The 24,078-nt window shown below is 33.3% G+C and overlaps 3 protein-coding genes and 1 long non-coding RNA gene across 6 annotated transcripts; 1 reads left to right on the top strand and 3 right to left on the bottom strand.

Moving 5' to 3' along the window:
* Nucleotides 1-226: 226 nt before the first annotated feature.
* Nucleotides 227-2,233, bottom strand: LOC107071407 (uncharacterized). Its single transcript, XM_015330390.2, has 3 exons — nucleotides 2,100-2,233; nucleotides 1,275-1,428; nucleotides 227-1,187 (listed from the first exon to the last, which is right to left on the bottom strand). The coding sequence occupies exons 2-3, from the start codon at nucleotides 1,370-1,372 to the stop codon at nucleotides 569-571; spliced, it is 717 nt and encodes a 238-aa protein (XP_015185876.2). The 5' UTR covers nucleotides 1,373-1,428; nucleotides 2,100-2,233; the 3' UTR covers nucleotides 227-568.
* Nucleotides 2,234-2,595: 362 nt separating this feature from the next.
* On the top strand, nucleotides 2,596-6,368 carry LOC149031757 (uncharacterized). The gene is made up of 2 exons (XR_016177423.1): nucleotides 2,596-2,736; nucleotides 2,809-6,368. It is a non-coding gene; the product is annotated as an uncharacterized LOC149031757 (long non-coding RNA).
* On the bottom strand, nucleotides 6,180-9,980 carry LOC107071369 (piggyBac transposable element-derived protein 4). Of its 2 annotated transcripts, none has more exons than XM_089174981.1 (2): nucleotides 8,977-9,980; nucleotides 6,180-8,893 (listed from the first exon to the last, which is right to left on the bottom strand). In XM_089174981.1, exon 2 carries the CDS (start codon nucleotides 8,591-8,593, stop codon nucleotides 6,845-6,847), a length of 1,749 nt encoding a protein of 582 aa, XP_089031107.1. In that variant the 5' UTR covers nucleotides 8,594-8,893; nucleotides 8,977-9,980; the 3' UTR covers nucleotides 6,180-6,844. The 2 variants fall into 2 exon arrangements, with proteins under 2 accessions (XP_089031107.1, XP_089031108.1); XM_089174982.1 differs by having other exon boundaries at nucleotides 6,180-8,876.
* Nucleotides 9,981-11,383: 1,403 nt separating this feature from the next.
* LOC107071409 (cell division cycle 5-like protein) lies at nucleotides 11,384-23,906 on the bottom strand. 2 transcript variants are annotated; one of them, XM_015330392.2, is made up of 2 exons: nucleotides 21,383-23,906; nucleotides 11,384-11,765 (listed from the first exon to the last, which is right to left on the bottom strand). In XM_015330392.2, exons 1-2 carry the CDS (start codon nucleotides 23,498-23,500, stop codon nucleotides 11,544-11,546), a joined length of 2,340 nt encoding a protein of 779 aa, XP_015185878.1. In that variant the 5' UTR covers nucleotides 23,501-23,906; the 3' UTR covers nucleotides 11,384-11,543. The 2 variants fall into 2 exon arrangements, with proteins under 2 accessions (XP_015185878.1, XP_089031106.1); XM_089174980.1 differs by lacking the exon at nucleotides 11,384-11,765 and adding an exon at nucleotides 14,999-15,179 and having other exon boundaries at nucleotides 21,383-23,897.
* Nucleotides 23,907-24,078: the final 172 nt, after the last annotated feature.

Here is a 24,078-nt window from a genome sequence, read left to right as displayed (position 1 = left end):
AAAGGAAAATCATAAAATTAATTTTCAGAGAGGCACTAAGTAATATTTTTTCTGGAAAAGCAAGCAGTAGGACAAAAAACTTTGGGAACCACTGATATACACATATGACATACACACATACACACTCTCCTACTGAAGTACAGTCAACGACACAATAACAATTTGGACGGAATTTGATATTTGCAGCAATGAACTTTACAATTCCTATAACACCAGTTAATAATAATAATAATAATAATAATAATCTTTATTTTATTGTTTTACAAATTCTTATAATATTGGCACGTGTGATAAGATTTTTGGAATTATTTTTCTTTTGTTATGCTAAAAAAATATAACTTCTTATGTTTTAATTAGTACAAATACAATTTTTTTTCTTTTTTAATTAAAAAATTAAATTAGACTATAATATATTACATTTTAACAAAAGACTACAAATATTTTAAATATAAACATACTTATTTATAACGCTAGAATGTTTGCAATTCATTTATCCATTTACGAATGAGAGTAACACATGGCAAAGCCATATTGCATTCATTTCGCAAAAATTTATAACATTTTGAATTTAATTGATAAAGGGAAAGAGCCAAATTTTTCTCAACATCCGACCAACTTTTTTTTTCAAATGACTAATTTGCATTTCTACTATAAATAATGTTTTTTTATTTTTAATTACTGTCCTTGCCAATGAAAGTAGATGTAAATGATTCCATTTTTTGGGGGGTTTTTTACGTATTAAACGAGCATATCTTTGTCGTAATGCACAATTTCTTCTTCGTAGTTTTTTAATAATTAAACGTGCATTATCAAGATCTTTCATTATAATTGATTCTCTATCAATATCATTGTTACTATTTGTATGTTCTTGAAACTCGTCAGATGAATTTGGACATTCATTACTGTCACAATTAATGTCAAAATTCAATCGTGAATTAATAGTATTATTTACATTATCAGTGTCATCGTTATAATCATTAATATCGTTATTTATATTATTATTAATCACTACTGTGTGTAACTCCTCGAAATCCTTGGGTACTGCATTTTTATTTAAAATTGGTCTGCATCCTGGCATGTAATCCTCTTGACTGAAATGGTTTGAACAAATCAAGCGATGATTCCATTGTGAATCGTCAGCTTCATTATCATCTTGATGACCGGAACATTGAATCCATATTAACAATCTAACATTAAAATAAAATAATATTTATTCCAAGTATAAAAGTTAGATATTAACTAATTGTAATTTTATTAACAAAATTAATACTCACTTTTCTTTATCTGTGGGAAACCGATGAAATACCAAATCAGGTCGTGATTTTTTTGTATTATTACATCCAGAATAATAACACTTATTATTTGACGGCATGTTGCTACTTAACCACTTAACCTACAATTTAACTTCACGGTGCGGTGCCGTCCGCTCAGTGATCCCATTCGTACGATAATTATCGTACGCGTACGATAATTTGAGGTCCTGTACGATCGAAAATTCGTGGCGTACGATCCATTTGGAATTTCGAAAACTTGATGACCTTTTTTTTTTTTTTTTTTAGTCAACAAATTTTCGAGAGGTGTACCCCCACCTCAACCCTTACTCCCACCACGACTCCTACCACGACTCCCACCACCACTCCCACCACCACAATTCCCACTACCACCCACTACCATCTCACCGCCGCCCCCAGTATGATCTCCCCTTGGACGACTGTTTTCATCGTTTTCATGATAGCATTTCAGAACTTGATGAGTAAAAAAAAAAAAAAAAAAAAAAAAAAGGTCATCAAAATTTTTTTTTTTTCGACTTGGACACTTTCCCGTACAGCTATCGAATCGCCGATTAGACTAAACGAATAATGAACGTTTTCTACCTTAAAAAAAAAAAAAAAAAAAAAAAAAAAAAAGGTCATCAACTTTGAAAAAGTTGGAACTTGGAAACTTTTTCCACATTTTGAAAATTTTGTCCGAGAAATTGTTGGATTTTTGTCCGATTTCAAATTTTCCCGGGGCGTACGATAATTTTGTGCCGCGTACGATAATTTTGCGCCCCTGTGTCCATCCAACGAACTAAAGTCTCTGGGATCACTGCGTCCGCTACGATTTGATAAGCGCTACAGTGTCACATTCTCACTGCTTTGGTAAAACCAAGATTTTGACATATTTCAAATCTTTTTTTGCTTCGGGACCAAGTGCATATTGTTTTTAGACATCTAAAGTACACGTTAACACTAGAACTACCAACAGTTTTAATGAAAATAAAATATATTTTATTTTAATATTGCAATTACGTAATATATATATACCTATTTACATAAAAGGTAGTATTATTATTTGTTTTTTATTTAGGCTTAGTTATTATTTTGATCACAACAATTTTTACATAAAGACATTTTTTTCAATGTACATTTACCACAAACATGTTTCTTATAGCCAGCACATATATTCATAGTTTTAATATCCGATATTATTAAAGTAATTCTTTCTATTTTATCCCATATAACCACATAAATTAACAGGTTATGGGTCCAGTGTGTGTTTAAAGATTTACGTTTTCTGTGTGCTTTGAGGAAATTCCAGCCTTAGTGCAAAAGAGAAAAATAGCCTCAAAAGTCGCAAATATGGAGCATGAATTGGCAAGGATAAAAAAATTGGAAGGTATTGATAATTGGAACCTCTGGAAATTCCAGGTGACAATTTTACTAAAGTCTTGTGATAGCTGGGATATTGTAAAAGGTAAAGCGGTACCAGAAGTTTTGGATGCAAATGCAAGCGCAAAAGATAATTGCTACTACCATTTCTGAACAGGGTAAGATGCATATCATTAACTGTGATAATTCTAAAAGCATGTGGTATAAACTTATTGCAGTCTACGAAAAAAATCGGAAACTAGGATACATGCATTACAGCAACAATGGTATACGATCACTAAACATCCAGAGGATGATATAGCAACACACGTCTCGAAACTGGAGGATATAGCACACAGACTAAACGTCATGGGTGAGAATATATATGATAAGATGTTGGTGATAAAAATTCTTTTTACTCTTCCAGAAGGCTTTGACCATTTCATGAGTGCTTGGGAATCTACGCCTGAAGACCAACGTACAAAATAAATCTAATATCAAGATTGTCAATAGAGGAAATGCGTCTGAATCAGAGGGAAGAAAGCAACAAAAACGATTTAATGTCGGATCTTTACACACAAGGTCATGGTCAAGACAATAAGTATGGCAAAAAGAATATTCAAAATCAAAATAAACAGTACAGAAGCAATTACAAACCTGGATAATGCCATTAGCGTGGGAAACCTCGACACTGGGTAAGAGAATGTCGCTCCAAAAATGTAACTATGTCAAAAGGACAGGTAAGGGGAGATGCTCTGATAAGTGACCTAATACGTGAAGAAGATGAGATTGTTGAAATACCTTGAACATTAGTATCTCGTTACTCCATTTTTGATTTTACATTTTCTTTGGCAAGTTCACGCTCTAATTGAAATATAAAGTCTTGTCGATATATCTTTTCACCTGTGGTTTCCTTATATAAGATACAGGCATTTATGCCAGCTAAATCTAAAATATTATAAAATACTTGAAGCGGCCATCTTCTAGATCCTGATTTTACACTATATTTCTTTGCCATTTAGTCTGTGATATCTACACTAAATTTAGTTTTATTATAATATTCAATCGTTTCGGGTAAGTTTTTTTTACTTCTGTCAATTTTAATAGATTTATGTTTAGAACTCAATATAAAAGCTTTTGTTACGTCCTAGAGGACGAGTTTAGTTAAGTAGTATAAGTAATGCCTGTTTATGGTCACTCTGTTTTCACCGAGTTTAACCAGGACCAGGCTGGTTCGTTTTCCCGATGTAAATAGTGATAAAATATGACAAAGTACGTACAGTAAAGGGGTGAATTGAGGAAGGTTTGGTTGAAAGGAGAAATATTGGTAACCGCAGCTCTGATTAACAATGGTTTTAATGAAAATAATAAATGTTTATGACTTACAGCTTATAGTACAATGGAGGTTTTTGATCTGGCGATGCGCAGGAGGCTTGGACTGCTTCGTTCCAATTGAAGGTTGAACAAACACAATAATTCAAGAGACAAATATAATTATATACCGGTTAACTAAATCTATAATTGAATTGACTTGAATAAGTAGTTCAAATAATACTCGAGTAATCGAATAGAAGGAAAGCTGGTAGCGAGCGAGAAAAGTTAATAAGTTATTAGTGAGACGAATGAACTGAACTGTCAAAATTAATAAGTGACCGAAGTCGTAAATGCACAAAGTCGTAAGTGACTGCGAGGGCGATGTCCTCTGGGTTATATAGCCCCAAGAGGTCCTTCGTGGAAGGGGTAGCTTTGGTATCCCCACTCTTTAACTTTAGCTGGCCCAAGCTTCCTATGCATCTTTGTTCTAGAAGATTCTTATATCGTTTTAGACTACTAATACATGCATATGTTATTCTTCTATATCTTAGATTATCATACATATATGAGTTTCTATCCTTCTAATACTTATTATATATTCGACAATTCGATGGAATCCATATTGGTTCCTTATTACAATTCGACATTTCTTAGTCAATTACATTTTATCATCCTTTGATTATATAATTACGCTTTATTATCTTTAAATCAATTATATTCCAATACAATTCTATAACAGGATAACATATTCATTACTCTCGATTATATCTAGGGTTTACATACTTAATCATGCGTTTGGTTATACACATAGTTTCGCGAGCTTCATTGGCTTAGTGCGATAGTTATTAAGAATTGTCTTTTGTTCTGGAATATTCTAGGAGTAGATTTCCGTTAGTCCTACGTGACTTTGACAGGCGTGTCCTGGCTTGGCAACACTCAGTCGTGGGAAAGGAAAGGACAAGGGATGGTTCGAAACCCGCTTTTTATAATATTCTATTGCAAGGAGATATGATTATTTTCTGAGATTTCGGTAAGGGTTGCTTTCCTACAATGTAGTCGCTGTTTTAACGCTAGGCATCATATGACAAAGCATAGGCGGGGGCTCTCAATACTATGCATACGAAGGAAATCTTCGAAGAGTATTTTAACTAATTGGATGCGTTCTTACACCTATGCATTAGTGAAATTTTTGAGATAGCCAATGGGTCCATATAAGGGAATTGGAGAACGTTGGTGGCTATTGAAACTTTTTAGTCTTACAGACGACGATTCTCATATTCAATTCCTTTCCTCGATATTTGTTTATTCGTTAGCTACGTTTCCACACTGGTTAAAACTTTATTCAAAAGGAAATATTCCTGAGGCAATGGATATTGATGCAATGAAAATCTTAGTGCAGTTTCGGATTCTATACGTGACCTTGGAGTTTCAAACAGGCACGTGCGACACTGAGGGAAGAATGGTATTCTTTGTTCTAGGAACTAGGCTCTCCAGAAGATAATTTAAGGTTCCGGTATGTGCCTTGCGGGGGACAATCCTTCCAATAGTTCATTTCAATATGAAGAATGGAATATCGAGTAATGCAAGTAATGATTAATCTCTTATGTGTACTACTTATGTAATTGTTTCTATTGTTATTTATGCCAACTACTGGAATGATGTCCCGCGCAACTGGATTTACATCACTGCGAAAAATTTAGGTAGACGATTCGTGGCGGAACGTCACACTTTCTTTTTCGGCTTACTTTTATAAATTGTAAAAATAATCTCGTTTGATCTATACAACAATGATGAAAAACGAGTCATGGTATCCTTCTTTGCCTTACAAATTTCTAGCAATTCTTTTTTGTTGCCACATATAGTACCAACAAATATGTTCTTTTTTGAAAGCAATTTGAATGCAAGCGGTAAACTTGTAAAAAAATCGTCAGTCGTTACACATCTTCCTTTCATAGTATATGGTTCGATAAGCATAAGAACGACATATTCACTAAGAGGTTGTGATTTTGCTCGTGTTTCATCTTTCCCTAGATAAGGAAACCAATTCAGAATATACTTTGTTTGAACATCAGAATGATCGTGTGGAACGACATCGATTACTATTGTTATATTGCCTTTGTATTTTTCATTTATTGCTGTACTATAGCAATGATTCTATCTCTATGTTATCGCCAGATAAGCTGGCAAGAAAGGAAATATTTTAACTGTGGGATTCAGATAGAGAGAAATAACTGATGATGATGAAATATATGATAGTTTATTAAATTATAATGATGTTGAGCGGTATTTACATAAGTTTACAAAAAGCGGCGTGGTTACAAAAAATACAGTATACAAAAGAATTATGAATATATGACCGACTGACTGACTGACTGACTGATAAACTGACTGATAAAATACGCGTGGAAATCATGCATAAAAGAACTTTGTTTTTAAACAACGGAATATCGTTTCTTTTTATGTGTCGCATGTGTTTACTTAGAAATCTGAAACCACCCGAAGGGCCCGATACTGCACAACGGTTTTCATCGCGCTTCGTTTCATTAAGATCGATAGCGTATTTAAACAGGAAATAAAATAAAGAAAGAATTAAATATTAATTTTATCGTCTAAATAACAAAGAATAGTAGATTCCTCTAAATATATCTAATCAACGGTGTTTATTTCAAAAAACAGATATTTTCAGGTGTTCTTCCACTTTAAGAAGTATCTCAAAATGATTGTTATTGGTAGAAATAGCAAAGATAAAAATTTACTCGAATTCTGTATAAATTATTTAAAAAAAAAATTAGTTTTTTAAAACCTTTACTTATAACAACAAAAGTCATCATAAAAGTTATCATATTTTTGGCGCCGAGTACTTCCAAAATCCAAAAATGGGGATCGTGGCAGCTAATGGGTTAATAATTTACTTGTGTGTGATAAATTTCAAAACAATTTGGAACATGTAATGCCACAAGGCATTTCTTGCACTCCCAAACAGTCTCGCTGCGTTTTTTATGTTTGGTACAGACTCTACATCTTCTTTGAGGTTTTTGTTTAGCTTCTGTTGGTGGAATTATTCTTGGGAAATGACCCCAACATTTTGATTGTAATCGCTTTGGTACGTCACCAGCAGACGGTCTGCCACGATTTATGTATTCAGGTATACATACACTTTCTAAAATTTGTTGCGCTACATCTAATCGAAATTGGTAAAACGTGAATTTTTTGTTTTTTGATTTATTCAATGTTTTTGTAAATAAAACATAAGCATTGAAAAGTGCAATATCCATTAAGCAAAAGAATATTTTTTTATAACTTTTCACGTATCTTCTCATTAGTGAAAAAGAAGATAAGTAGCTATCTTGGAGAGTTATCCCATCCATGCCATCATTATACTCTAAAACGATATTGGGCTTTTTAACGATGTTATTAGTTTTACAGCTCTTCTTTTCCACTTCCATCATTTCAATTTTTTTATGTTTTGTGGACAAAAAATATATATCTTTTGTGTCCTTCCACTTTGCAGCTAAAATACCCTTGCACGATCTTGAAATAGCTTCTGATTGTTTTAGCTGTATCGTTGCGAGATCTTTTGGCATATTCTTTCTGTTATATTTAACTGTTCCTATGGCATTAGTTTTTATGGATTGTAGTTTTTGAAATAGATTTGGCGAAGAAAACCAATCATCCAAAAACAAGGTGTGTCCGAAATTAGATATTGGTGTGCACATGAACATGGTAACATTTTCGGAAGAATTGGTGATTGAATTATTCATATTATCTTGACCTGTGTATGTTTGAAATTTGATACAATATCCTGATTTAGACTCGCACAATTTATAAAATTTTATTCTAAAACGTACTCTCTTTGACGACTTGTACTCATTATATGACATTCGATTGTTATATTTCATAATAAATTCGTCTAATGACACATATTCTTCGGGAGTGTAAATACTCGTAAATTTTTCATTGAGATAATCGATTATATTTCGTATTTTACACAAACGATCATTTTTATCCACAACTTCATTATTGGAAAAATGTAAAAAATGGGAGAGTTGCATAAATCTTAGTAATGGCATTGTTTTTCCAAAAATGGGAGTTTCAATAATACTTTTTCTTGACCAATAGGATTGGACATTTAACTTTCTTACTTGTGCCATCAAGATGCATAACGCAAAATAAGCTTGAATTTCATCAATATTCGTATCCCTCCATTTTTCCTCAGATTTTTTTATTTTTCGGGCTGTGTCTCCTATTGTTTGACTCGCATAACGATTGCTTTCTGTAACAATGATATTCCAAAAGTCTTTTGATAAAATTTGGTTTAGCATTTGCAAAGCTGTGGTTCCTTCTGTCATTTCTATGTTCATTCCAGGAATTCGTGAATACTGCCAAATTTTGCTATTGTTTTCCTTGTCTTCCCATATCCATTCTTCAGATGTAAAATTAGGTTCACAATCTTCACTGTTACTTTCTTCTTCACTATCATATAATAAAATTCTACGCAACTTCCCAGCAGGACAAATAATTTCCTCGCAGTCGCTATCTGTATCAATATCGGATGTAACAATATCTAATTGCTTTTTCCTTCCACTTGTCGAAGCAATATTACGGAGTTTACTATTATTTTCCATTTTACAATATGTGTTGACAGACATACGGATATATACAGACAGCAGCCTTCTTACTTTCTTTCATATATTTATATCAAAAATGAGCTACATCCTTTGAATAGGAAAGGAAATTATGAATCTTATTTACCAACAGTAAAAGGATCCACTTCCAGAATAATATATATAGTACGGGAGCTAGCAACATCGGGAAAACAATAATTTCAGGTCAGCTGATTTTTTTATATGTCGTTCTTCTTGCTCTTTCGGTTAGAGCTACCTGGGCTACCTGGCTGGCAGTAGTGATTGTGTTTAATAGTGCGCATCCTACCTGTACAGGTAATAATCCTAGATTTTAAAAAAATTTTAAGAAGCCTAATTTTCTATTTATTGACTTTAGATAGATTTACCAAACATAAATTTTTTATTACCAGACACTTTTATCATTGCTAATTATCTGCCATACGCGATTTTATCATTTTTCCCTTTGCAAAAACACATCTCATTTTATCACTGGCCATTGTAACAAAATTTAAAAATAAACAGTAAAAACAACACAAACACAAACATGTGACTACCATATATATGTAATACTCCTATTGGGATCTCTAGCACTTGAATACGCTATCTGCTGGCTAAATTCAAAATTAGAATAGATAGGTCCTATCCTAGCTCCTCCGAGCTTCCAGCTCAGTTCTGTGCATCCTTTGTGCGCATATAGGACAACGTCGAATAATTCAAATAAAATATATTTTTATAATAACTTTTTATTTTATTTATGAAGATAAAAAAAAATGAAAAATAAAAATTGAGGATTATTTTTCTGAATTATAATAATGAATAATACTGTAAACACAATTTTAACCACAAAATTATTCTCCAGTTTATGTCCCCACTACTGATATTTTAGAGAAATTTCAAGCATGAGCAGATTGGACAAAGTGTTTTGGAAGAGAGAGAAAATAAACATTGTCGGCACCGTAATGTTGGGATATTCTTTCCCGTATCAACTGTCCATTTAGGAGTATTACATATATGCCGTGTACACATCATACATTACATTTCCGCGACAATAGTTTTTAAAATCTGACATTAGCCACACTAATGTGCTCTAGTAGCAAAAGATCTGTCCCCTCATTTTGGAACTCTTGCGACATTTACGATCGTCATTAAAATCTTATAATTAACACATTGAATCGATCTGATCGATAAGGTCAGGAGATGTGATAAGACGAAAAAAAAGTGAATATATGTATCGTATAAAATGTTTTTAGAGCGAGCAAAAATGCTGCGGGCCGTGTGACGTGTCGTACGAGCAGAGCGCCGTACGCAATGTGTTAACGTTAAAAATAGCAATCAGAAAAAATTTGTTATTATTTTACAATTATTCCCAAGATATTATCGTCAATTTATTGTGTAAATCTATTCAATTTTATCTTACCTAGTCGCAGTACGAAGTAAATACTATGACGCCATGACGTTATAAACCTGACATTAGCGAACATAACCGAAGCCTAGCAGCGTATTTGCAAAAATGATCTGTCCTTTTTTTACTAAACGCCTTGACTGTACAATTTCCCATGTCGATTGTTCTCTTTATTTATATCTAGCCTCCGTGGATATACATATAAGAACACACAATTATTAGGAGAGCATGGAAAAACAGAAAAACGTCAACTGATTTGAAATATAACGACCTATCCCACAATTACAATCGGACTATCCAATTAGATGCTATAGTATATTGTAGTGTCATCCACCAGTAGGTGGATGTAGTAGGTAGTACCTAGGGATCCTGTAGGAGGGATGCGCCATTCATATTCAGCTCATGTGCCATTGGCTGAAAATTTTGGGGACCGCTTGAATTTATAATAATTTTTTCGTGTAACCTATTCTATTTTAATATAAATTTTTAATTATCATTAAATATAGTTCATTTTTTTCTGTATTTGATGCAATTCATTATTTCATAATTATTTCAATGTTTGAATCATTCGCGCGCAAAATCGAGTTCCGGTCCCCCAGCAATGTACATGGCGCATCCCTCCTATAGGATCCCTAGTAGTACCTAGTAGAGACCCTATAGGAGGGACGCGCCATGTAGATTGTTGGGGGACAGGAACTCGTGTAGTCACGTGATTGCGCGCGAAATATTGAAACATTGAAATAATTATGAAATAATGAATTGCATCAAATACAGAAAAAAATGAACTATATTTAATGATAATTAAAAATTTATATTAAAATAGAACAGGTTACACAAAAAAATTATTATAAATTCAATAAGAAAGATTTAATTAGGTTTGATTTGATAAAAGGCAATAAGTCTGTAAACAAACGATAAGCTATAGGTTAGGTTTGTACATTTATACTTGTAATTATTAAATGAGTGAATTAAACTTACACTTATAGAAAACTACTAAAACAAAACAAAATAATTAAACATAAATATCACAATAAAAACTATATATATAGTAGTACCGAACGTAAAGTACGTTAACGGCCATAGCCGTGCTAAGAACACAAGATCTCGTTCTCGATAACTGAGGTAAAGCAGCACTGGGCACGGTTAGTACTTAAGATGGGTGACCCGCTTGAAAAGCAGTTAACACTTTAATCCACCTGCATGATCATTGGGTGGACTGATAGCTCAGTTTGGTTGTGTTGCCGGTCCCAAGCCCGGATAAAGGATGAGGGTTCTGAAAGGTTAAGTTAGCCTCCTGTCCGACGTAAAAAACCTAGAAAAGGCTCAAAGGATTCCGATAACTCGCCTGGCGAGTCGCGATGAGAAACAGGCAATTGTTTGCCTATTTTGAAGAAAGAAGAATAGAAGATATATATAGTAATTTAATAATTTTAATATGAATACGTCACATGCAACTATTTACATACGCAACATCCACACAATGACCTTTCACACTTAATAAAGTTTAAAACATACTTATATAACGTGTAAACTGTACAATGTTATGTTTAAAGATAAATACAATTGTAATAATTAACATTGCTGAAGTTTATCTTGCAATTGTGCATATCGCATTTGTAATATACGTTCACGTTCAGTTTGTCTGTTAACATCTTCAATAAGTGCATTGACTCTTCTTGGAACAGCTGCTTCCTCTTGATTTTGTAAAAATTTAAATGTCGAAAGCTCCAAATGGGCTTGTTCTATTTGTTCGCATAAATCGTGTAATTGTTTGATTAATACTTGTGCCCTGGTCTGAAAAAAAAACATGTTAAGATTAAAACTTATGCCAATTATTAATATTTTTATCATATATTTATAATTCATTTTATATTTAACTATATATGTAAAGAAAGTGTACTTTCTTCCGTTGTGATTACGCGCGCTTTCATGAGTAAGAAGGTAGTAGGAAAGGCGTTATGTGTATAAACCTGATTGGATATACAAACAAAAGAGACAAAGGAAAGACGTAACGTATATGTATCAGATGGGATATATAAATAAGAGAGAAAAGACGTTACATATACAAATCAGATTAAATACTTAAAGAAGATAGATAGATATAACGGACTAAGAAAGTGAGTGCTAAAAGTGAAGAATAGACATAATTGTCGTTTTTCGTTTCAGGTAATATTATATTGTTCATTTTGTAAATATTGTATATAGGAAAATAAGGTTGACATAGAAATAAATTCGTTTCAGAACAACACTTTGTGCTATTCTTGATCGTCTTGTTTGAACCACTCCTATTCTGGTCTTATAAAACGACAATTTCTATAGAACAAAAAGAAAATGGAAAAACTATAGTTTGAATTTCAAGTGATACTTTCTCCAACAGAATCAAAAACAAATATTATGATTATAACTACAATTAAGACAGAAAATGGGGAAATATATGTCCTACCTGAGGAATATCAGAATATAAGTCAGCATACCGAATTAAGGAAACGCTAAAAAAGCGTGTTTGTAAGTTTGAAAAAATCGGCCAAGAGACACGAGAAGAAAAAATTATGGATAGGTTTGTCAGAAGAATTAAAAAAGGTTTATATGGATGAGTATGGAAATATGAAATTTAAAAACTACTTTTTGGATACAATAGAGGAGAAAAAAGAAAACACAGGAAACGAAGATCTAAAAACACTAATAGAACAAATAATAATAGCTAATGGAAAAAAAGATGGAGAAAAAGATTTAAAAAATATTTCAGAAAAATTTATATTAGAAAAATTCATTAGTAAGAACACAAATACAAAACAGTGAATAGAGACGTTTGAGAAAGAATGCAGAAGATTTGACATCACAGAGGATAACATGAAGATCGGAATACTAAGACTATTCCTAGACAAATCAGGCCAGGATTGGTATCTTTCAACTAACGCAGAACTTGGAGAAAGAGATTGGGAAGGATGGAGAGATAAATTTATACAAACCTTTGAAGATCAAGGTTGGAACAGATGGGCATACGCTGTAGCATACAGATACAGAGAAGGATCATTATTGGAATATGCAATACGGAAAGAAAAGTTATTGTTAGATGCAGATAGGGAAATCGACATGAAAACAAAAACCGCATTAATAGCGGTAGGAATGCCTGAAGATATAAGAGAAGGGATAGAGAAAGATAAAATAACAGACAGAATTTTTCTTTTTAAAGAAATACGAAAATTAGAAAGCATGGTAATGAGGACAAATACAGGAACAAGAGAAAATAAACGAAACTGGATAAAGAAAAATGAGGAAAAGAAACCATGCAAGATATGCGAGAAAATGAATAAAGGCATCAGATATCATCCCGAAGACAAATGTTGGTACAAAATAAATGAAGGTGAAAAAGAAAAGGGTAAGTATCCAAAGGTAAAAAACAACTCAATAATAGAAGAATCACAAGACCGTCAAGACAAACCTCCACCCATATTTATAAGTGGAGTAGAATATATATCTCCGCTTAGAGAACTACTAAATCATATTGTCAAAGACGAGTACTCTTTAAAAACCCTAACAAATAAGGAAATCAAAGTACAACCATACAACTCCATAAGCTACACAAAAATAGCAAAGGAACTAGAAGCAAAAGATACCCAATTTTACACTTTTCAATACAAAAGCCAAAGAAACTTCAAGGTGGTGTTGAGAGGACTTCATCCCTCTAGTAACCTGGACGAAATAAAATCTGAAATTGAAGCGAGTGGTCATAAAGTCGTTAGAATTACCAATATACGCAACAACAGGACGAGGGGTCCAACACCACTATTTTTTGTAGAGCTCCAACCACAAGAAAATAACAAACTTATATATGATTTGAAACAGTTACTACAAACCATTATCTCTGTAGAACAACCCTACAAAAAAAAGGATATACCACAATGTACAAGATGCCAGGCGCATGGACACACCAAAAATTATTGCACGCGTATTCCCCATTGTGTTAAGTGTGCAGGAAAGCATCTGACAGAGCAATGTAATTGGAAAGATAGAAGCAACCAAGTGAAGTGCTGCAATTGTGATGGAAATCATCCAGCTAGCTACAAAGGATGTGTAATCAGAAAACAACTAATTAACAAAATGTTCCCTAAATTAAGAGAACGTATAACTCACTCCACATATACCAGATCCAGCGAGGTACAACCAGGCAAAACCTATGCACAAGCATCAAGCAACAACCACCATGTAACATATCACTCTCAACAAGATATACCAACTACCTCAAATGAATCCTCATCAACCTCACATAAGATGGAAAACATGATGATGCAGTTAATGACAAGCATGAACACAATGATAAACCTTCTAAATACAGTCATATCGAAATTAAGATAATGGCTAACATATCTTATAAAATTGGAATCTGGAATGCTAATGGACTGGTAAGCAAAAGCCAGGAATTACACACTTTCCTAATAGACAATGACATTGATATAATGCTAATATCAGAGACCCACTTCACAGATAAATCTTATCTTAAACTTTATAAATACACGCTGTACAGTACTCAACACCCTAGTGGTGGTGCACATGGAGGAACAGCCATATCTATCAAATCTAAAATAAGGCACCATGAAATTGAAAAATCCAATCTCGAGTACATTCAGGCAACCAGCGTTGTAGAAGACTGGCAGGGTATCCTAACAATATCAGCAATTTATTGTCCCCCTAAACATGCAATTAAGGAAGACGATTTTACAAAATTCTTTAACACTCTAAGCTCAAGATTCATAGCTGCGGGTGACTACAATGCTAAACATCCATGGTGGGGTTCTCGACTTTCAACTCCCACCCCAAGAGGAAAACAATTATATCAAGCCATCCAGAAAAACAAACTATATGTACTATCAACAGGAGAACCAACCTATTGGCCCACAGATCCACATAAAATACCAGACTTGTTAGATTTCTGTGTTGTTAAAGGAATAAGCCAACATTATCTAGATATTAAATCGAGTCTAGATTTGTCCTCTGACCATACTCCCCTTATAGTAAATGTTAGCTCCAGTGTTATTGTAAAAAATGCACCTCCTACATTACACACCAGGAAAACAAATTGGGACATATATAGATGCCTACTAAATGAAAAAGTTAGCTGCAACATACCTCTGAAAACAGAAGAACAACTGGAGGCCGCCATTGAACACTTTACAGTCAGTATACAGGAGGCGGCATGGGAAGCAACACCTACAATTTCCAACAAAGAGACACCACTAGAAACCTCTGATTCTATTAAAAAGCTCATTGTTGAGAAAAGAAAACTGAGAAAACAGTGGCAACAGTCCAGAAATCCCGTTAATAAAACCAGACTTAACAGAGCTACAAGAAGACTGAAGAAATTGCTCCTGGAAGAAAGAGAATTAACTATCCAAAACTATGTTCAAAAATTAGCTCCAACTAAAGAAACAGACTATTCTCTCTGGAAAGCCACGAAGAAAATAAAAATCCTCAAATCAGTGTACCACCCATCAAACTCGATAACAACAAATGGGCAAGGAGTGATGCGGAAAAGGCAGCGGCTTTTGCAAACCATCTCAAAGAAGTCTTTCAACCCTTTCCACAAGAGGTATCGGCCGAAGAAGAAGAGGAAGTACATACGTATCTGTATGCAACAGGAGATTTGTCTAGCCCCCATAAACCGTTTAGAGCAAGCGAAATCAGTCTGGTAATACACCAAGACATCAGTATTAAGAAGGCTCCGGGTATTGATCTGATTACTGGCAAACTACTGCGTGAACTACCTGATAGATGCATAAGATTTCTTACAATAATATTTAATGCTATTCTTCGTCTCAACTACTTTCCTATACAATGGAAAATAGCCCAAATTATCCTAATACGAAAACCAGGTAAAGACCCTCAACATGTTACCTCATATAGGCCTATTAGTTTGCTCTCACATTTATCGAAAGTACTAGAAAAGCTACTTGTCAAAAAAATTAATGCACATTTAGCTGTGAATCAGCTAATACCTGCACACCAATTTGGGTTCAGGAATAAGCACGCTACGATAGAGCAGGTACACAGACTAGTCCGTCAAATAAGCTTAAGTCTTGAGGAAAAAAAGTATTGCTCGGCTGTCTTTCTGGACGTCACTCAAGCCTTTGATAAAGTATGGCACCCAGGCTTATTATACAAACTTAAAAAAGCACTACCCTTCTGTATGTTCCAATTATTAAAGTCATATCTTGATAATAGATACTTTATTGTTAAACAAAATGATACATTTAGCAAACTACATCCTATCAAGTCAGGCGTCCCACAAGGAAGTGTCCTTGGACCAGTTTTATATACGTTATATACGGCAGATCTACCAACGACTGAACAAACAACCACCGCTACTTATGCAGATGACACTGCAATCATGGCTTCTCACTCCAACCCAACACTAGCTTCAAACCTGGTTCAAGAAAATTTGTACGGTATACAATTATGGCTAAAAAAATGGAGAATTCGTATTAATGAAACGAAATCGGTGCACATTTCTTTCACACTCAGAAAACAAACATGTGCTCCAGTATCAATTAATAGCATACAAATTCCCCAATCAGATTCAGTGAAATATCTAGGAATGCACTTAGACAGTAAATTAAACTGGAAACACCACATTTGGCAAAAGAGGAAGCAACTTGGCTTACAACTTAGGAAACACTACTGGCTATTAGGTCCAAACTCCAAACTTTCTCTCAATAGTAAGGTTATAATATACAAAAGTATTTTGAAACCCATCTGGACCTATGGTATCCAACTCTGGGGCTCATCTGCCAACTCTAATATTGAAATCCTTGAAAGATTCCAATCAAAGACACTTCGCATTATAACAAACTCTCCATGGTATGTCACTAACAAAAACATCTCTAAGGATCTTGAAATACCCTCTGTCAAGTCAGTTGTTAAAAACTCTACTACTAAGTACTCTGAAAAACTCCAATTCCACCCTAATACCTTAGCTAATGAACTGCTTAACGAAGTTCACGATTTACGCCGCTTAAAAAGATTCAAACCGATAGACAATATAACTAGATTTTAAGTATATTTCAAGTAGTCTGAGTTAAGGTTAAATATATAATATTATATTTTTGTTACATTAAGATATACATCATACATGTGATATTAATATTAACCCTTTGACTGCTGAACACTCCTGGCCTATGCAGTCCGTACGGACGGCGCGCGGCGAGTACTAACGATCGCTATGGACTGAATACTTTTTCGGTAGACTGAACTCTGTTGATGAACTACTCAAAGCATAAATCGTACTTTCGTACGAGATTAAATAATTCAAGAGCGTTATTTTTTAGAATTAATTATTTATTAGTATTATTTTTTAGTATTCCTTATTATTGACGTTGAAACTTAAAATAAACTAAAATTTGTGTAACAAAATAGAAAACAATAAACTGAAAAACTAAATTTAATAAATATAATATAATATATATATATATATATATATATTATAATATAATGCATTTTTGGCATTTGTTTATTGCCGTTGCTAAGGAATGCATTTATACGTATCTCACAGACGCATAATGGTATTAATTCTGTGTAGGTGCTCGAAAAATTGACAAATGCATATATGCGTCCTTAGTCCATGCCGAACACTTACAGAAAGTGCATATATGCGTCCTTAGTCCATACCGATAGCTTCCGACAGACGCATATATGCGTCTGTAGCAGTCAAAGGGTTAAGAAGGTATTAGCTATTGAGCGAAATACCTGCATGTTATTCTTGTACTATTCTATTTTTACCAACAAATTTGCTTATTGTTACTTTGTAATAGATTGCAAATAAACTCTCATATATAAAAAAAAAAATAAAAACACAGAACAAAAAAACTGATAATCACACCATTGATTAAACAAAAAATGTTAATAGAAAATACTTTAGAAATAGAAGGGACTTACGATCCAGGATCACAAGTCTCTTTAATAAATTCAAAATGGATAAAAATTAGAAATAAAAGGAAAGATATGAATAAAACATTTCTAAAAACAGTCAATGGTGTGACACAAACGAAAGGTTTAATAACAATAAAGATAAAAATTTTTGAATTGGAAAAAGAAATAGATGTATTCATAATAGAAAAAGATAATTTTGAAGATTTTATCATAGGACTAGATATGATAAAAATATTTAGACTCTCTCAGGATGAAAACCTAAAAATATCACAAAGGACAAAATTAAAAGAAAGAAAAATAAATGAAAAGATAGATAGAGTCCTAGATATAGGATATAAGACTGAGAATAATAAAGAAGCCAAAGTAAATTTCAACGAACATGTCATACAAGGGGAATGCGATATAAAATTAGAACACCTGAAGAAAAACCAAAGAAATAAGATAGAAGAAGTAATACAGAAGTATAATACGGTATTCGCAAAAGATAAGTATGACATTGGGGCAGTTAAAAAAGATTATGAGGCAAGAATAGATTTGATAGAAGAAAAACATTATAGTAAAAGACCATACAGATGTACAATAGAAGATAAAAAAGAAATAGAACAGCAAATAGCAAAATTACTGGGAAAGAAACTAATAGAGAAATCATATAGCCCTTTTGCAGCACCTGCCACTCTAGCATTTAAAAAAGAAGAAAATAAAAAATCAAGACTGTGCATAGACTTTAGAGACTTAAATAAACTGATTGTACCACAAGCACAACCTTTCCCAATAATTGAAGATTTAATAGTAAAAACAAGGGACTGCAAATTTTTCTCCACACTAGACATAAATTCTGCCTTTTAGTCAATTCCCCTTAGAATAGAAGATAGAACAAAAACCGGTTTTGTAACACAAGATGGACATTACCAATGGACCTGCCTCCCATTCGGCTTAAAAACAGCACCAGCGATATTCCAAAGGATACTAAGCAATATCTTAAGAAAAAATAATTTAAAAGATTTTTCGGAAAATTACATAGATTTATTTTTTCACCAACCTTTGAAAAGCACATAGAACACTTAGAACAAGTGTTAAATGCGATATTAAAAGAAGGATTTCGATTGAAATTTAAAAAATGTACATTCTCTTCAAACTCTGCTAAATACCTGGGACACATAATAGAAAATAATACAGTCCGGCTAATCAAAGACAATCTAAAATCAATAGAAAATTTTCCACAACCAAAAACTCAGAAGAACATAAGACAATTTTTAGGCAAAATAAATTTTTACCATGAATATATTCCAAAAAGTGCCATAATACTAGATCCACTCCACAAATTATTGAGGAAAAATGAAAAGTTTATATGGACAGAAGATTGTGAAAAATCATTCCAGGAAATAAAAAAGCTACTATGCAAAAAACCAATATTAGAAATATTTGATCCAAAATTAGAAATAAAACTATACACAGATGCATCAATAGAAGGTATAGCAGCAATACTTAAACAAACACAACCTAATGGAAAAGATAAGCCAATAGCTTATTTTTCAAAGAAATTAATAGAAACTCAAAAGAAGAGAAAGGCTATATACTTGGAATGTCTGGCGATAAAGGAAGCGGTGAAATACTGGCAACAATGGCTTATTGGGAAAAGATTCACAGTGTTTTCAGACCACAAACCACTGGAAAACTTGAATATTAAAGCAAGAACAGACGAAGAACTAGGCGATTTAGCGTATTACTTATCACAGTATGATTTTGTAATAAAATATATTCCAGGAAAGGACAACATAGAAGCGGATTGTCTAAGTCGAAATCCAGTATTAGAACCAGGAGAAGATACAAAAGAAGCGCTGAGAACTGTGAATCTAATAGAGATAAACGAAATTCAAAGGGACTAAGCTGAAAACAAAAATATCCAACAAAATATAAAGAAATTTATAGAGAAAAATAAGATATTTTATAAGCACACAAGAAAGGGGGATAAAATAATTTTATCAGTGGAATTAAGCAAAAGATTAATAGAAAAAATTCACAAGGAATGGTGCCATATTGGTATACGCCAAATGACAGCAAGAATGAGTAAGAGATACACAGTAAAAAATATGACAAAAAATATAATAAAAATATGTAAAAATTGCAAGATATATTTAGAGAATAAAACAAGAGGGCAAAGGAAATATGGACTAATGTCACACTTGGGCCCAGCGACAAAGCCTTTTCAAATTATGTCACTAGATACAATAGGGAGTTTTGGAGGAAATAGATCAACAAAGAGATATCTACACTTACTAGTTGACCATTTTACAAGGTACGCTTTCATAATAACATCACGGATACAAAACGCAAATGATTTCATAAAACTAGTAAAAAAAGTAATAGAAATAAATCAGATAGATATGATTTTAGCAGACCAATATCCAGGCATTAATTCAAGAGAATTCAAAGAATTTTTAAAAGAAAAAGGAATAAAAATAATATTTACAGCCGTAGATTCGCTATTATCGAATGGTTTAAATGAAAGGTTAAATCAAACTATAGTAAATAAAATTAGATGCAAAATTAATGAAAAGGAAAATAAAAAAGCATGGAGAACAATAGCTCATGAATGTATAAAAAAATACAATGAGACAGAACACTCAACAACTGGATTTGCCCTTATTATTATATATTAGAATTAAAAGAAGTTGAAGAAAAAGATATACGGCTTAAAAACAGAAAAACAGCAATAGAAAATACGATTAAATCTCATAACTATAATAAAACGCTATTCGATAAAAATAGAAAAGAACACAAATTTAACATAGGAGATTTAGTATATATAGAGAATGGAAATAAATTAAATAAAACGAAATTGGATAAATTGAGAACTGGACCATATGAGATAATAGGTCAGATATCGGACTCAATATATAACATAAAAACAGGAAAAAAGAGAAATACAGATTTATTCCATATAACAAATTCATACCAATCACCGATGAAACAGAAGACACAGATAAAGAATGATAAATATCACAAATAGAATACAAATTATGGAGTATTTTCACTCGGAGGGGGGGGAGATATAAAGAAAGTGTACTTTCTTCCGTTGTGATTACGCGCGCTTTCATGAGTAAGAAGGTAGTAGGAAAGGCATTATGTGTATAAACCTGATTGGATATACAAACAAGAGAGACAAAGGAAAGACGTAACGTATATGTATCAGATGGGATATATAAATAAAAGAGAAAAGACGTTACATATACAAATCAGATTAAATACTTAAAGAAGATAGATAGATTTAACGGACTAAGAAAGTGAGTGCTAAAAGTGAAGAATAGACATAATTGTCGTTTTTCGTTTCAGGTAATATTATATTGTTCATTTTGTAAATATTGTATATAAGAAAATAAGGTTGACATAGAAATAAATTCGTTTCAGAACAACACTTTGTGCTATTCTTGATCGTCTTGTTTGAACCACTCCTATTCTGGTCTTATATATATACATTAAATAATTACCTGATAACCTCCTGTTAAGACTTTTAATTTCCTTTCCATTCTAGCGGCTTTTTTAGCTTCACCAGTCATGTGCATCCGATTTTCTTCCAATTTTCGTTCGCAAGCTTCTACTCTATCTTTTTTGGAGGCTAAGGTTGCTCTCGTATACCGTTTTTGTGTTTCCAAATATAATATCTGCGACAAGCATTCTTCCCAAACGGTTGTATATGCATCTAAACTTAAATCTCCATGTGCCATACCATCCTTAACAACATTCATTTCATCTGTGAGTAACTTTTTCGCTGCATCCAATTCCTCTTCCTCAAAATTTATATAAGGATGTTGTTCGAGGTACGCTTGTGCTTGAGCTAAAGAGTTGGAAGAACTTTTTCTATTCTGTTGTACAGGATTTTGAAGTGCATCATATTGCATCATTGTAATCATTTCTCTTTTAATTAGCTCTTCTGCTCGTTGCATATCCGTTAGTGAAGTATCCACGAAAGGCCTCAAAATATTCATATTAACGTCAACTGGCCTTGGCAAATCCCGTTGTATAACCTGTGATCTACGAGCTAATTCCCTTTTCTTTTGTTCTAGTAATTCTTGTTGTTGTCTAACATCTATATCAGCTTGATCTTCAACTATGTCATTTGCAGGAGTAGAGGTATTTTCATCTACACTTTCATCATCAGGAACAACTATTTCATAATCATTTCGTGGTGCTGGCAATGCTATTAAGCCTGCACGTAATTGTTCTTTAGCTTGTTTCTGTATCAACGGTGTTTCAGATCCAGCAATACCATCATCTGGATTAATGTTAAGTTTATCACGAACTGGTGTTGCCAAAACTCCATTTTGCTGTCGTGAAGATGCCGGTGTATTAAACGAATTTAATGGTGTTCCATCATTACGCTGAGAACGGAAAGGAGTTGCTAGAATAGTATTTGGAGTTGCAATAGCAGGTGTTACAGGTACAACGCCAGAAAAATCAGAATTATTTAACGGTGTATTTATTCCACCTTTCAATGGAGTATCAACATGCGTTAAAGCCATAACGTTTTGAGCTTCTTGAAGAATTTTATCTTGCACAGCTGGAGTTCTGGGAGTTACAGCAACATTTGTTGGGAGAGAATAATCAGCTAATAAACTATCCGATAGAGTAATTCCACTTTCAGTAGCTACTTCACGTGCAACCTCTGATGCACGTCCAAGTTTAACCACTTGCTGTAATTCTTGATCAGATATCTGTGGTTCAGGTAAAACAAGTTTACTTCTTTTAATCATTGGTTCTTCATTATTAAGCATTCCCATTGGAATATCATTTTCTTTGCGCTGCTTCAGCTTTAGTTTATCTTTCCTACGTTCTATTTCTTCTTTCTCCTGTTTATGATCTCCGTCTAATTGTTGTTGTCTCATTTTAGAAAAATCTATTGCAAGTGGATCTATATGTTCGTTAGAAGTATCATAAAATCCTGGAGCAGGACGTTTCTCAAAAGGTATTTCAGAATTATAATTTAGTCCACGCTTGCGCTTATTTTTTTGTGACACAGTGATGCCAGCAGCACGAAGTTCTCTACGCTTTTGTAAAGCTGCAAGCCTGCGTGCTTCTTCTAATTGCTTTTCGCGAGCTTTTCGTTTAGCTTTTTTCCCTTGAGTGTTAGCTAGTCTTGCACGAGCCTCTGACAACATTTCTAATTCATCTTCGTCCATGTCTTTAGGATCAGGCCTGGCAGGTTTTGTTTCAGGATTAGGATCTATTTCACCCGGTTTTAGTTTACGAGGATCATCAGCTGCATCGTCTCCTTCCTCTTTTTTTTGTGCTTGATCCAATAAAAATTCGTATCTTTCTAAGCATTGTGCTGCTGTTCGTCCTACAATAGGAGCTATAGTTCTCCATTGCGTGGGCATGAGTTTGGCTAAATGTAAGAGCTTTTCATCTTCTTCTCTGCTCCATTCTGTTTTCTTAATACTTGGATCTAACCATTCAAACCAACGTGCTTTACATTGTTTTGCGGATTTTCTATGTAATAGTGAAGCTATACGACTCCATTGGTTTTTTCCATATTTCATTACAGCAGCTTTTAGAATCTCATCCTCTGTGTTACGCCAAACACCACCTTTTATCATTATACGCGGCATTTCGATTTATCTTTGATTTTAAACTATTGAAAAATATTTTGAAAAAATTAGAAAGCACTCGGCCAGTTTAAATTATATATATATTATATATATATATATATATAATCGGTTTTCAATACTCTAAATATTTCTGTCGCGTACTTTACAATAATCACAACAAACACAATAACTCGACAAGGTTAATTCTTCGAGTCTTTCATAACCACTAGGACGAAAACAGAAGCATAGGAGAACGAACGATATGCTAACGGAAACTAGGTGTAGCGACTACCGCGTGTAGCAAGACGCGGCTAGCGTATCGACGTTAGGGATCCTATAACCGACGTTATACACTACCGCCTTTCCTCCCTATACGGGAACTATACCAATTAAGTTCGTAAAATTTTCGCGCTATCGACGATTAGGTGGAACTTTCGAATCTATATTGATTATATTATCGATACTAGTGTATTAATTATATATATTATTTGTTTATTATGTATCTATAAAACGTGTCTCGATGGGAATTTTGTCTTCATCCAGAGTTTGAATTTTAATTAAAAAGATTTGTGTAGGTTTAAGATTTGAAATAAAAACAA

This window comes from Polistes dominula, unplaced genomic scaffold (genome assembly GCF_049000335.1).
Source record: "Polistes dominula isolate Pdom_NZ unplaced genomic scaffold, Pdom_raw_medaka contig_78, whole genome shotgun sequence".
Classification (NCBI taxonomy): domain Eukaryota; kingdom Metazoa; phylum Arthropoda; class Insecta; order Hymenoptera; family Vespidae; genus Polistes; species Polistes dominula.
Note: the sequence above shows the minus strand (reverse complement) of the source record. Positions and strands in the feature narration are given on the sequence as shown.

Coding starts and splice junctions, on each gene's coding strand:
- LOC107071407 (XM_015330390.2), bottom strand. CDS start 1,372: ATGCCGTCAAATAATAAGTGTTATTATTCTGGATGTAATAATACAAAA. Junction 1,188..1,274: donor TTTCCCACAGATAAAGAAAA/GTGAGTATTAAT, acceptor TTTTAATGTTAG/ATTGTTAATATGGATTCAAT.
- LOC107071369 (XM_089174981.1), bottom strand. CDS start 8,593: ATGTCTGTCAACACATATTGTAAAATGGAAAATAATAGTAAACTCCGT.
- LOC107071409 (XM_015330392.2), bottom strand. CDS start 23,500: ATGCCGCGTATAATGATAAAAGGTGGTGTTTGGCGTAACACAGAGGAT. Junction 11,766..21,382: donor TCTTAACAGGAGGTTATCAG/GTAATTATTTAA, acceptor TTTTTTTTTCAG/ACCAGGGCACAAGTATTAAT.